At 47.1% G+C, this 13,283-nt stretch overlaps 1 protein-coding gene across 1 annotated transcript in view; it reads left to right on the top strand.

Annotated features, from left to right (window-relative positions):
* The window catches only part of LOC119384056 (uncharacterized), a 112,051-nt gene that overhangs the window by 2,460 nt on the left and 96,308 nt on the right, over positions 1-13,283 (top strand). Inside the window, exons 2-3 of the mRNA XM_037652343.2 lie at positions 1,013-1,263; positions 7,689-7,809. Coding sequence (XP_037508271.1) covers positions 1,013-1,263; positions 7,689-7,809 — 372 coding nt within the window. The remainder of the gene's footprint in view (positions 1-1,012; positions 1,264-7,688; positions 7,810-13,283) is intronic.

Here is a 13,283-nt window from a genome sequence, read left to right on the forward strand (position 1 = left end):
TTGTCTGTTTATTAATACTGTCAACCCCAAGCTGGGGTTTTTACAGCAGTGGAAAACACATACAATGAAATAGCATACACATAAATGCTGGAATTCAAGCGAAAAAAAAAGAAAGAAGAAATGGTCATGAAATACGTTACAAAATAGAGACATACAGCGAACACAGGCATTTACACTAAAAGACAAAATTAAACACAGGCATGTGCACTTGCATTCTGCGCATTGAAAACAACAATTAACAAAGCGAGAGGCAATATACATTGACATCGTGAATTATAGGAATAAAAAAATAACAAAAAAAAAATACTATGACGCATCTGTTTCGGAGAAAATAAGCGATTCTAAAGCTGCAGAAAACGCTGTGATAGAGGACGACATCGCGACTGTGTTTGGTAGTTCATTCCATTCTTTAATTGCCCTCGGAAAGAAGCTGTATTTAAATGCGTCGTTTCGGGTGGCTGGTGGCTGTATATATAAAGTGTGTTTGTGTCTAGAGCGCGGATCTGGTTATGTGAGTTATGTGAGGGGGAAAGTCAGTGAGCTGTGTTAAATTAGTCCTGACAACAAGTAAAAAATTCCTTGCTTTCTGATGAGCTGTGCTTTAAAGAAACTGAGTCTCAACATGATGTCTGTAAAGTTGAAGTTGCCAAGAATAAATAGTGGCGATTTTCGGTACCTGACTATGAGGTATTCTTACTGACGTTGTGCAGATCATTACAGAAAGGCAATAATGCAGTTGGTGGCCGATAGCAAATACAAATATTTTGTGAGAATCGATGAGCACGCATACGCACACACGCTCGAGTGAACATGCAATGTGAATAATGTGAGGAGCTCTTACACTCAGTTGTTGTTTCACTTGTCACATTTTATTCCATTTCCATTTTATTTTCACATTTATTAGTGCTAGCAGTAAGGTGAGAACCATTACTATGTGGCTTGGAAATTGCAGTGCAAATTAAGCTACACTGCCTTCCCTTTGACTGACATGGACCTTGCATACTGTTAGCAGGAGGACAGTTTGCAGAGTTCCGCACCAACGGTCCCACCCTCTGCTCCACCGCATACGCCCTGAATGTCGACGAGGGTAGCCACGCCGTTGACCTCCCGGAGAACTGGCTGAGGCTGCGTACGTGTGGTGCCCTTTACCAAAAGTGGCGAAATGAGCGGCCTGCATACCGAAACGCCCCCGCAGATGGCATAGAAGTGGACGTGCGCTTTGTCTGCTCGGCAATGAGTGCCGATCAAAGCAGCTTTGTTGAGGTAAGTGGCGCACGTGCTTGGCTAACCTTACCAGTCGTAGCTGCCCCGTTTTGGTGTGTCAGATGATCACCTGTACATTACCTTACATTTCTTCATGGTCCGATCTACCGTAAATGGTCAGCTATCGTTTGGAGAAACTAATGAGTATCTGCTTTAGTGCAGCAAAAACCTCAATATAAAGAACACTTGATGCTATGAGTTATCCTATCCAATATAATGAATCTGCTTCTGTGTTATATGCAGTTGTTATCAGATGATTTGGCTGTAATGACGTAAAGATTTTGCGATTTTCAATTGTCGAACAAGCCCAGGATTGAGGCACTATCACATGCGACATTTTTTAGTGCGAAAGTAGAAAGTAAAGAAATTCTGAAAAGAGAAGAAACACAGTGCACGATGCGAGCGCTAAACATCAATTGACTTTATTTCGGAAAAGACACAGAAAGTAGGCCCTAAAGGGACCGACAACTGGTCACAACGTGTGATTAGACCCTGGTAAAAATGAAAAGACAGTGAAATATAATGACAGATTCCAGCATCCTTTTCGGCTTGTGAGTAGGTTTTATATGTTTAAATCGTGTTTAAAAGTAACAAATACCGGTATGTGGCGCAGCCTAGCGAAAGAGCCTTGAAGCACGATTATGAAGACGGTCACTTTGCTGTACGTAGTCTGATACTGTCATGCGCGCCATAATTGGTCCTCAAAGTTAGAGTATGTATATTATTATCTATCCCCACTCTATGTTGTGCTGCTTACGAGGTAAAAGGAGTTGCACAGTGAGAAGTGCCGCTGCCTTCGCGGTAACCAGTGGACAATGTCAAGCCGCAGCACATGATCGCGGAGTGCACGCATGCGCAGTAAACCGCCGCGCTCGAACACGAACCGCTCTTGGGCTCACTGTTTGCAGCATGGGTTGTCACTTGTGTTTACGACTTCATATTCCCTGCAGATTGAAAAATTCTGATTGCGAATGTTTCACGGCGTTTTCCACGTTACCATTCCGTGATTAGACACTCTCACTGGTACGCTTTCCGTTGCGCTAAAGAAAATGGGCACCATAAAAATTGGTTGTCGCTCCCTCCCTTTAAGTGCATTCATGCCGCTGCTGCATGGCTAATCAAGCATAAGTAAAAAAAGCTGTGCTCTCTATTGAATAAACAGATAGAAGTGTCACTAATACCTTTTTGGACTTGATGCTTGATTAGCCACGCAGCGGCGGCACGCATGCGCTTAAGGGGCCTACGTTCTGTGTTTTTCTCCGAAATAAAGTCAGTTGATGTTTAGCGCTCACCCCGTGCACTGTGTTTCTTCTCTTCTCAGAATTCCTTTACTTTCTACTTTTCCGCTAAAAAATGTCGCATGTGATACAACACCAACTCGCCCAACAGAAAGTTTTATTGAGGCACTATGTTTCAGCACAGGCAATTACCTTTTCTAACGGCAAAGCTGTTCAGCAAATCGTTCCTTGTTCACCCGTACCAGAAATTGGGGAAACCCCACTACACACAACTTCCACCAACATGGAAGAAGGCAACAGTTCGCCCAACAAATGGCTGCGAGCCGAAGACCCCGAGTACGTACAAGGAGAGAATACTAGGGAACAGGAAAGGCAACGGTGGCTGCGAGAAGACCCCGAAGCGATGGAAGGCCTATGCCAACAACGGCGTGCCTGTAGATCTATGAGAGGTGCAAACGCTTGGTTTCAGCGCGAGGTTCTGTCTCTGGAGTTTAAACATCCGTGTCGTGTCTGTGGCTGTCTGTGGTTTAACTCAAACCTCTCTGCGCTGAGAGTAAATGTAGAAACAACCTAGTATCACCTACCTAAAGCCTAGCCACGACCTAGGAGCAACCTAGAAACAACCTAGAGGCAACCAGAGCAGTCTTCAGAATCGTCCAGATTAGCTGGTTCAAGCCTTGTGCGACTTAGTGCAAGCTTTGCCTGAATTTTTTTAAATGACTAAATGAAAAAGCCTTCTGGCAAAAATCGAAAATGAGTACGGCATGACTAATTCAAGATCAATATTGCTGAGACCATTTAAGCAGTAATTTCATGCTTGAAGTACCTTGCGCTGTTGGGAACACGACACTCTTTTGACGAGTTTTGAACGACTATTCTCAAAACAACTAGAAAGGGATTGCCACTCGACTCACCTTTAGCAGAGAAACTGGCGTGCACCCTCGTAGCATAATCGCTGTGTATGTGAGCGCACACAAGAAAACTGTTTGCTTGAGTGCCACCAGAAAAGCCAAGTGCATGAGGAACTTCCAGTAACCCTCTATCTTGCTACCACCAAGAGGAAATCTATTTTTGCAATACACAGGAAAGGACATCGTTTGTATACCTGCCTGTGAGCTGCTGTGTTGGTGTCCCTGTGGACAACAAAAGAGCAAGCCATCACATTCTGCACTTGATACTTGCACATCAGACGTCAGCTTTTTCAAGCGTAACAAATGGAAACCACCTCCGAGACAAAACGAAAACTTACCGCCACACATGTGACGCGAAAGTGATCGGCAACACACTGGCCTAAGTAACCTTGGAAAGAAAATGTACTGTAGGCCAGTGGAGCGAGAGGAAAAATTGCTTGAACCCCAACACATCGCCAGTACGGGCACATTGTTCGGTCGTCCACTTGAATTCACTTTCCTCGATTTCATAATTGCCACATTTCAATTAAAAACAACAAATAATGCCTGCCGGTCCCTGCCGGCGGCAAGTTATCTTTTGGTCTACTTTACTTTCTTCACATTTTTATGTTCTAATTACTACAAATAACACCCCCTATAGTTTCCTTGGCATCATTGCCTGTTAGTTCTCATTAATATTGTGTCTAACAAAGAAAAACGAGCCCTTAAAAGTCACCTTCTTTCCTTCAAATAATGCCTCTGTGTTTTCCTTGCTTTCGTTAGGATAACTGTGTCTAAAAAAGAAACAGGCCCGTCTATCCAGTTCACTTTCCTTCAAGTAATGTTGCATATCATGTCAGAATATGTTCTGTAGAAAACAAAGCTATTCATTGAGCTATTCTTCATGTACAAAAACATGAAATGGCAGGGTTGCGTATGCACTTCATTTATATGCCCTTCATTTTATAGTCCAGAAAAGTTGGTAAGCATAAGGAGTATTTCTTTAGTCAAGGCTCATGTCATTGCCCGCCTCGGTAAGGAAAAGATAACTTCTCGGTCTCTCTCTCTCTCTGTTTTTTTTACCTGCAATTGTGTTGCATATGACATGATAGGCTTGTGCAAATATCACTTTAATTCGAAGCAAAGTCACAGTGAATGGCAATTAATATTGAATAATTTTGAGGCAAATTCTAATAGTAGCACGATTTGAATAGTAGCGTGCAAGTGATGTGCAGTAAAATATGTTACGTACGTATTGAAATTCATCGTACTTAGCCCATATAAGCCCATATAGCATGCCTTTAGCCTTTAAAAAAATAATTGCACGGTTCCTTAAGCATTCGTATAAGACTTCTCGAAGGCCAACTTCTTTTTCTTGATCCCTCCCGAAAGCTTTCTGCACCTTATGTGGTTTGCACTGCCTTTGTGATGTGGTCCACTTTTGAGCAAACGACGATGTCATGTGATGACTTCACAAATTTTGGCATCTGTGACGTCAAATATCATCACATGATGATATTTTGCATCACTCGTTTTGACGCAGATCGTCAATTTTCTTGTTTGAGGCATCTGAGGCCATAACAATTATTCGGGGTGCAGATAATATGGACGCTAAACCTTGAAGTGTGGCAGTGCGAACTGGCGAGTGGATTCCGCAGGTCGCGGGATCGAATCCCAGCTGCGGCCGCATTTTAGATGGAGGCGAAAATGCTTGAGGCCCGTGTACTTAGATTTAGGTGCACGTTGAAGAACCCCAGGTAGTCGAAATTTTTGAGGCCCTCCACTACGACGTCTCTCATAATGATATAGTTGTTTTGGGATGTTAAACCCCAACAATTCTTATTATTCAATCAAAATCTTTATTTTCACCATTTTATATGTAAGGTGAAAAAGGGGGAACTGGAGTGTGAGCGGAGTAACAGGACGGAAAGGGTAGAAAAACGTTTAATTTGAGAAGGCTAGGCAGAATACAAAGGACGGTCACATTGCATGAAGCCGAATACCGCGGCTCTCTGCTCTCTCTCGGCGGGAAAACGTTCGTTGGCTCCCAGGGTTGCCTGACCTCGTTTCAGGATACGGCTCTATTTGGAGCTGGAGCTCACGTCCCATCGCGCAGTCGACAGGATGGAAAGGGTAGAAAAACGTTTAATTTGAGAAGGCTAGGCAGAATACAAAGGACGGTCACATTGCATGAAGCCGAATACCGCGGCTCTCCGCTCTCTCTCGGCGGGAAAACGTTCGTTGGCTCCCAGGGTTGCCTGACCTCGTTTCAGGATACGGCTATATTTGGAGCTGGAGCTCACAGGAGAAAAAGTGGAAAGTTCTTCAGCTTGACAAAGCTCCGGTCCCCCAGGCAGACATTGGTGAAGTTGGTTTCAAAACATTAGAAGAGAGCATGTTATAAAGTACAGTACACTCTCAATAATTCAAACTTAAGGGGACATCAGGATTTTATTTCAATTATCAGAAGTTCTCATAAATATGACTCGGGGCAACACACCAACTAACACTGCGATGTTTTTGTTTCTCAGTGCCGCAGCAACATGATAGACTGCTCTGCACGATTGCCAGTAAAATGTTTAGACATCAGCGATAATACTGGTACTTGTTATTATACAAGGCACACACGGCTGTGTAATTAAGGGACGAAATGTGTTGCGTCCCACGACAGTTGCTAGCCCCTCCTAATTCTTGGGAAACTTTCTCGCATGGCATACTGCAGAGGAAGTGACTTTAAGAAATGTTTGGCATGCGATAGATCAAGGCCAGATCGTACAGTTTTTTTTCCCTCGGTCAGCACGAGATTATTGGCGCGCGAGGTTCGGCTAGTTTGGCCGTTTTGTAGGCAGGCAATCAGCTTTATTTGCGCCTGTTAGTAAGAGAAAAACGTGAATGTTCAGCTAGAAGCAACAAAGGAAGCAGATATTTCCAGACATGGACAAGCAAAAAGTTTGAATTAACCGAATTTGTGCAGTGAGGCAGTTTGAATTAAGCAGCTTTAAAATACATTGAAAACATAGTGGGCCAACCAAAAATTTAGGATTTCTTTGAATTAACCGAAAGTTTGAATTATCAGAGTTTAATTATAGAGAGTCTACTGTATAAAGCGTTAGAGAAATAATAACATTTCAACTGAATATAAAATAAACATTGGGATGAAAGGAAGGGAAGTGTATAAATTAAAAACAACTACACAGCAATTGCAAAGTACAACCGAGAAACACCTTTTTACAACATAGAAAGAAAAGTACAATAACAGCAGCATGCTATCAAAAACCACTGCGAGTTTTTCTGATGGGTTAGTAATGGCCTGTGGAAGTTTGTTCCAATCTCTTACTGCTTGAAGAAGGAAAGTTGCTTGAAAAGTGGTGGTCCAGGCGCGTGTGTGCAACTTTAAACGGATGATGGGTTAGCGAGTTGGAAAATATTCACGAAACGACGACACAGCACCTGTGTCTTTTTCTTGATCGTGTTCTGTTTGTGCTGGCAGTCATGATTGAAACGGATGGCTTGCACGATGAGAAAGGGGGCGTGATGTACGGGGCATGCATCAAAGAGCAGTAGAAAAAAAAACATACAAAAGGGAAAGGGGGTGGAGAGCAACTGTTGGCAAACCTGATTTCACTTTCAAGCATGAAATGCTGATAATGAATGTGACATTGCATAATTTTGTACGGACTTGTATTTATTTATAATATGTTTGGTGCAGTCTCCAGACGGGAGATGCATATTCGTGTTTTGATCTGGCAGATGATTCATGTGCCAGAATGTGTTACTCGTTGTAGGTTACGATGTAGATGTCTCCTAGCAGATCCCAGTGATTACTAATTGGCAGCTTAAATGATGTTAGTAGTGTGGAGATGCTGGGACAGTGTAGCACTATCTTTCAGTGGCACACTGTGTGGGCCTTCCTAAGCTTTAGGGTGCAGGTTTGATTTCCAGCCACAGCAGCCACATTTCTATGGGGGCAAACTACACCCATGTGCTTAGGTTTAGGTGCATGCTAAACAACCCCAGGTGGTCTAAATTAATCGAAGCCCCCCAACTAGAGGGTGCCTCACAATCATATCATATGCTGTTGGCACGTAAAACCCTAGCAATTACCTTCACTCTGTGGGGCAGTGCTGGCTATGAGTGCAAGAAATGGTTACAGCAAAGAAGCATTGACTCCACTTTTGTTAGGGCACTGCTTACAGTATTCATAGCTGAGCAGGGCTGTAACCATCCAGTCTTCCTCTCGTTTCCCTCAGTTATCATGTAATAACCGTGCTGTTACTTAGCAGTGTCATCCTTGCAGACAGGGCGGCCTTTGGCAGTTCTGCTGCATGGTGCACCAGGCAGCTACCGTGACTTCTCGGAGAACCTGACTCCTCGGCTGTTGAGACGTGGTGTGGACGTCCTGGCACCAAACTTCCCCGGTCAGTCTCTCTCGCCATTCCTGGCTGTTCATAGCGTTCTAGGTGTAGTGTTGTTGTATTTTGTTATATTAATTCTAGGTGGCGTCACTTACCCTAACACACTAACAGACGGCACCACTAAGGAGTTACAGGTGTATATATATAGTATCAATAAACATGGCCGGGCAGCTAGTCGCCGGCCCAGCCGAACGTCGCGTCGTCATATCGTTACTCTCGACATGGTGTCAGAAGTGGGATCTGCATCATAGTAAAAATGCCTCTGGGTGAGAAGAACAAGGACAGCGAGCTACCTGCGGCAACCGGCGGGAAAGCCATGGGGGCCATGGTCGCTGGGCCCAACTTGCAACCGCCACCCCATTTCGACTTCGAGAAACCAGCGGCTTGGCAGAGGTGGCGTCAGCAGTTCGACAACTACAGTTTTGCAACGGGTCTTCATGCGGCGGACGATGAAGTTCGCGTCAGAACGCTGCTCTACTGCATGGCCACCAGGTCACGGGACATTTTGTGTTCATTGCAAGTACGGGACGAAGACTATTCAAAGTACAGCGTCCTCATTGGTAAGCTGGACGGATACTTACACCCCGCCAACGAGCTGTACGAGAGCGTACGGTTCCACCGACGTGTTCAACAGGCAGGCGAGACAGCTGACGTGTTCTTCACAGCACTGGGAAATATGGTGAAACGATGCAATTACTCTGCACATGACATGGAGGAGCGACTGGTCCGCGACCGTTTTATCGTTGGCCTTCGTGACACGAAGTTATCAGATAAGCTCTGCCGCAATCCAAAGCTTACGTTAGATGAAGTGCGCATTTGTGTCCGTCAAGCAGAAGACGCAGAGAAGGAAAGGGCAAATCTTTCAGCGTGTTCGCCAGCGGTGATAACGCATCACGAATCGATAAACGTGGACGCGGTGAAAGTCATGCAGAACCGCCCACAGCAGCGAGAGACGCGCAACGCAGCTGCCCCACGGACGCATGTTTCTTCGCCTTGTGGATTTTGTGGCCGGTCCTTACATTTGCGCTCAGAATGTCCCTGCACGCCGAGCAACCTGCAACAAATGTGGAAAGAAGGGCCATTTTGCAGTGGTTTGCTGGGCTAGCAAGCAGCTCTCCGTTGTGGAATTGGGTGCAGTCGGTTCGAACAGCGAAGAGCGGGCCAAGTTCGTGGATGTAAAAGTGGACGGAACGCCTCTACGCTTCAAAGTTGACAGCGGCGCCGAGGTCACAGTCGTCCCCAGTACATCTTCTGGAATTCCGCCATATCTTGAGCCGCCGGAAGGGGAACTTTCAGGACCGGCGGGACAACCGCTGGACGTGCTGAGAACGTTTACCGCCACTCTGCAATGGAAGAACAAGTCGGCAACGCAACGACTTTATGTGCTTCAGTCACAGGTCATGCCACTTCTGGGATTTCCTGCTATCCAAGAGCTGGGTGTGGTCAAGTTCGTGGATCCGGTGGTCGAGACGCAAGGCAATTAGGCGGCATCAGACAAGCTGTTCTGTGGTTTGGGCGAGCTGCAAGAAGCGTACGCTATACGCCTAAAACCAGATGCTGTCCCCTATTCGCTGCTGGTCCCAAGATGTGTGCCCATCCCTTTACACGGTGTCGTGAAGGCAGAGCTTGACAGGCTTGAAGGGGAGGGCGTGATCAAGACGCGTGACAAAGCCTACTCCGTGGTGCGCCGGTATGGTCGTTGTACGGAAGGCATCCGGTTCACATCGCATCTGCGTCGACCTCGCCAAGTTGAACCAGGTAGTGTTGCGTGAGCGCCATATCTTGCCCACCGTAGACCAAGTTTTGGGACTACTGGGTAATGCTCAGGTGTTCTCGAAGCTTGACGCTACATCAAGTTTTCATCAGGTAAAACTGGCAGAAGAGTCTGAAGAATTAACAACATTCATAACACCGTTCGGACGTTATTGCTACCGTCAACTGCCATTCGGGATAACGTCTGCCCCCGAATACTTTCAGCGCCAAATGAGTTACATTCTCGAGGTTCAAGAAGGCGTCGTAAACATGATCGACGACATTTTGGTTTTTGGCCGCGACCGTGCAGAAGTTGAGTCGGCTGCAATCAGTGCTGGCTCGACTGAGAAACGCCGGGCTGACCCTGAACAAGTCGAAGTGTCAATTCGGCGTCACAAGCGTCAAGTTCCTCGGCGTAGTTATCTGCGGCAGCGGTATTTCGCTGGACCCAGACAAGCTTGCTGCTGTCAAGAGCATGGAACCTCCTGTCGACGTCGGTGGCGTCCGCAGACTATTGGGCATGGTGAACCACGTGGGACGGTTCTTACCCCATCTGTCAGAGGTGACGGCACCCATTCGAGGACTGCTCAACAAAAGAAGTGACTGGGCGTGGCGACTGGCCCAGCAGGTCGCCTTCCAAAAGTTGAAAGACATGATGTCGTCCAACATCTGCATGGCTAACTACCACCCACTGTACCCAACCATCGTATCTGCAGATTCCAGTTCGTTTGGCTTAGGTGCCGTTTTGCTACAAGACCAACCGAGCGGAGAGCGCAGAGCCGTGGCCTACGCATCATGCTCCCTCACACCAACAGAGCAAAGGTACAGCCAAACGAAAAAGGAGGGCTTGGCAGCTGCATGGGCTGTCAAGTGGTTTGACGAGTATGTCCGGGGCTTACACTTCACCATCGAGACCAAGCACTTACCGCTCACGTCCTTGCTTGGTTCCGTGGATGTCGATGCTTTACCACCAAGGATCCAAAGGATTCGACTGAAACTCATGAGGTACCAGTACACGGTATCGTACGTTCCAGGGAAGCTGCTGGCAACGGCTGATACCCTCTCAAGAGCCCCCGTCACATCAGCATCTCCAGCAGAAGGAAACCAAGTGGAGTTTTACGTCATTAAGGTCGTCGGCAACATCGCGGAAGGCGCACCAGTTAGCCTTAAAGCGGTTCGTCAGCACCAGTTGATGGATGGCGAGTGCGTTACCCTCATGAAGTACTGCAGGCAAGGTTGGCCTCAGAAAAAAAAACGCCAGGCCTGCGCTAAAACTGCAGCACAGTCACAGCGAAAGCTGGAAGAGCGGCGTTTCTAGAGCCCGTTGTAAGATCTCTTGGGGCTACAATACAAGTACACTAGAAAGGTACCCACTACGCCATTAATCACAATTTTTGTGCAGTTGGGAAGCACCTACTAAGCCATTATTCGTCATTCTGCGGAGAAACGAGCCACCAGCTACGCGTCTGTAAGGCATTACGTGCACTTTGTTGACGCGACGACTGATGACGATGAAGAATTATGGCTCAGCCCTTTGTAATGGGTTGGAAGCTTTAAACGGCCCACCAGTTATGTAATTTGCATTCGGTGACGCCCGGTCACTATTTCCCTCTCCCGTCATGCTGTATAACATACGTTGACGTGGGAGAGAGACGGCGGGGGGGGGGGTGCGAAGAACTTTACTGAGACCCTGAGGAAATGTATCATGCGCTTATGGGCTTCCTTGGCAACCAATACAAGTGCACTTACGAGGAACCCACTACGCTATAAATCATTGTATTTTTTGAGAAGTAGGGCAGCAGGCACTGTGCCATTTTTCGTCATTCTACGGAGAGCCGTGGTACCTGCTAAACGCATGTAAGGCATTATGCGCACTTTGTTGATGCTGTGCCTGATGACGACGAAGAATTATGGCAGAGCCCTTTGTAATGGGTTGGAAGCATTCAACAACCTACTCGTTGCGCAGTTCGCATTGCGTGACGCCTGGTTACAGAATTCGCGTTGTGCAATGCTTGGTGCTTATTTTACTCTTCTACCACGCTATATTGCATATGCTAATGTGGTTCCTTCCCGACATGAAGCCTGTATAGGACCTTTTTGCAAAGCAGTTTCAAGCACCGGCATGGCTCAGAGGTTGAATACTGGGCTCATACGCAGAGGGCCCAGGTTCGAACCTTGTTCCATCCTGGAATTTTTTTCTTATTTCGTTTTTTTTTAATTTCGAGCGATACTGGTTACGGACACCGGCGGCGGCGGACAACTACGGCGCCAAAAACGGCCGGTGAAATGATCTCATAACAGCTTTCGCTGTAAAACAAAGTGCCATCAAACCTCTCGAAGTATTGGAGGTACCAAGGGGAGCTGACAGTGTGCAATGTACTGCTCCTTAAAGGAGGACGTCTGTTGATTCCGGAGGCTCTGCAGAAGGACGTCTTGGATTCACTTCACGAGGGTCATCAGGGTGTGAACCGATGCAAGGCACGCGCGCGTGATGCTGTTTGGTGGCCTCATATAGGCAAACATATTGTGTCTACGTTGGTATCATGTGAACGTTGTGCAGCTACCAGGGTCCAGCGTGCCGAGCCTCTCCTGCCAACACCTTCAGTGGAGTACCCATGGCAACAAGTGTGTGCAGATTTGTTCCACTTGGAGGGACAAAATTTTCTGCTGCTCGTGGACTACTATTCACGCTATCCAGAGGTTATCACGCTACGCAACGGTTCCAGCCAAGCAGTGGTATCGGCTATCAAGAGTGTCATGGCTCGATTCGGCATACCGGAAGTGCTTTGAAGTGATAATGGCCCCCAGTTCTCGTCACACGAGTTCTCAAGTATTGCCCAGAGCTTTGGGTTTAGACACATCACTAGCAGTCCTGGTTATCCTCAATCGAATGGTGCGGTGGAACGGGCTGTTAAGACTGTGAAGGATCTTTTCCGCAAGAGCAACAACCGGTTCCTGGCACTGCTGGCGTATCGTGACATGCCAGGGGTCACAGGCCCAACTTCTCCCAACTTCTCCGTCCCAACTTCTCATGGGGCGACGGTTACGGACACGCATTCCCAGGGACCCGGCCAAGCTGTCACCGGACCTACCACGACCGGATGTCGTCTTCCAAAAGGACGCCGCAGCTAAGGAAAGGCAAACTTGGGACTTCAACCATCGGCATGGGGCGAGAGAGCTCCGGGACCTCTCTTCAGGAGACGACGTGTGGGTAACTGATGCGGAGTGCCGGGCCCAAGTTCTTGCCGGCGCCAGCGTCCCCGATCCTACATCGTGGAAACTCCCAGCGGAGTTATACAGCAAAACCGACGGCATCTCGTGCCTTATTCCCCAGATCTCAGTGCGTCATCCCCAGTCTCCCGTCCGAGCTCGAGCCCAAACCAGGAGCTCAGACTCAGCAAGGAGGAACCGTCACATGGCCAGCACGATATGAGTACCAGCGCAGACTCTGACAGCATATCCCACAAGGTTACCAGATCCGGGAGGCATGTGATCCCACCCAAAAGACTGAATTTGTAGATCTTGAAAAGAGATGTAGTGTTGTTGTATTTTGTTATATTAATCCCATAGAGTTTCCTACAATACTTACTAGAGGGAACTCTGGCGCTAGTGTCTATGGGAGCTCCAACGCATGACGCTTCAGCCAGCATGGGAATGATGGGTAGTACACAAATTTGTCTAAACTTCGTTCTTTCGGCTCCGTTTGGCTCCGCGTCGGCTGCATC

Source organism: Rhipicephalus sanguineus, chromosome 2 (assembly GCF_013339695.2).
Source record: "Rhipicephalus sanguineus isolate Rsan-2018 chromosome 2, BIME_Rsan_1.4, whole genome shotgun sequence".
Lineage (NCBI taxonomy): Eukaryota > Metazoa > Arthropoda > Arachnida > Ixodida > Ixodidae > Rhipicephalus > Rhipicephalus sanguineus.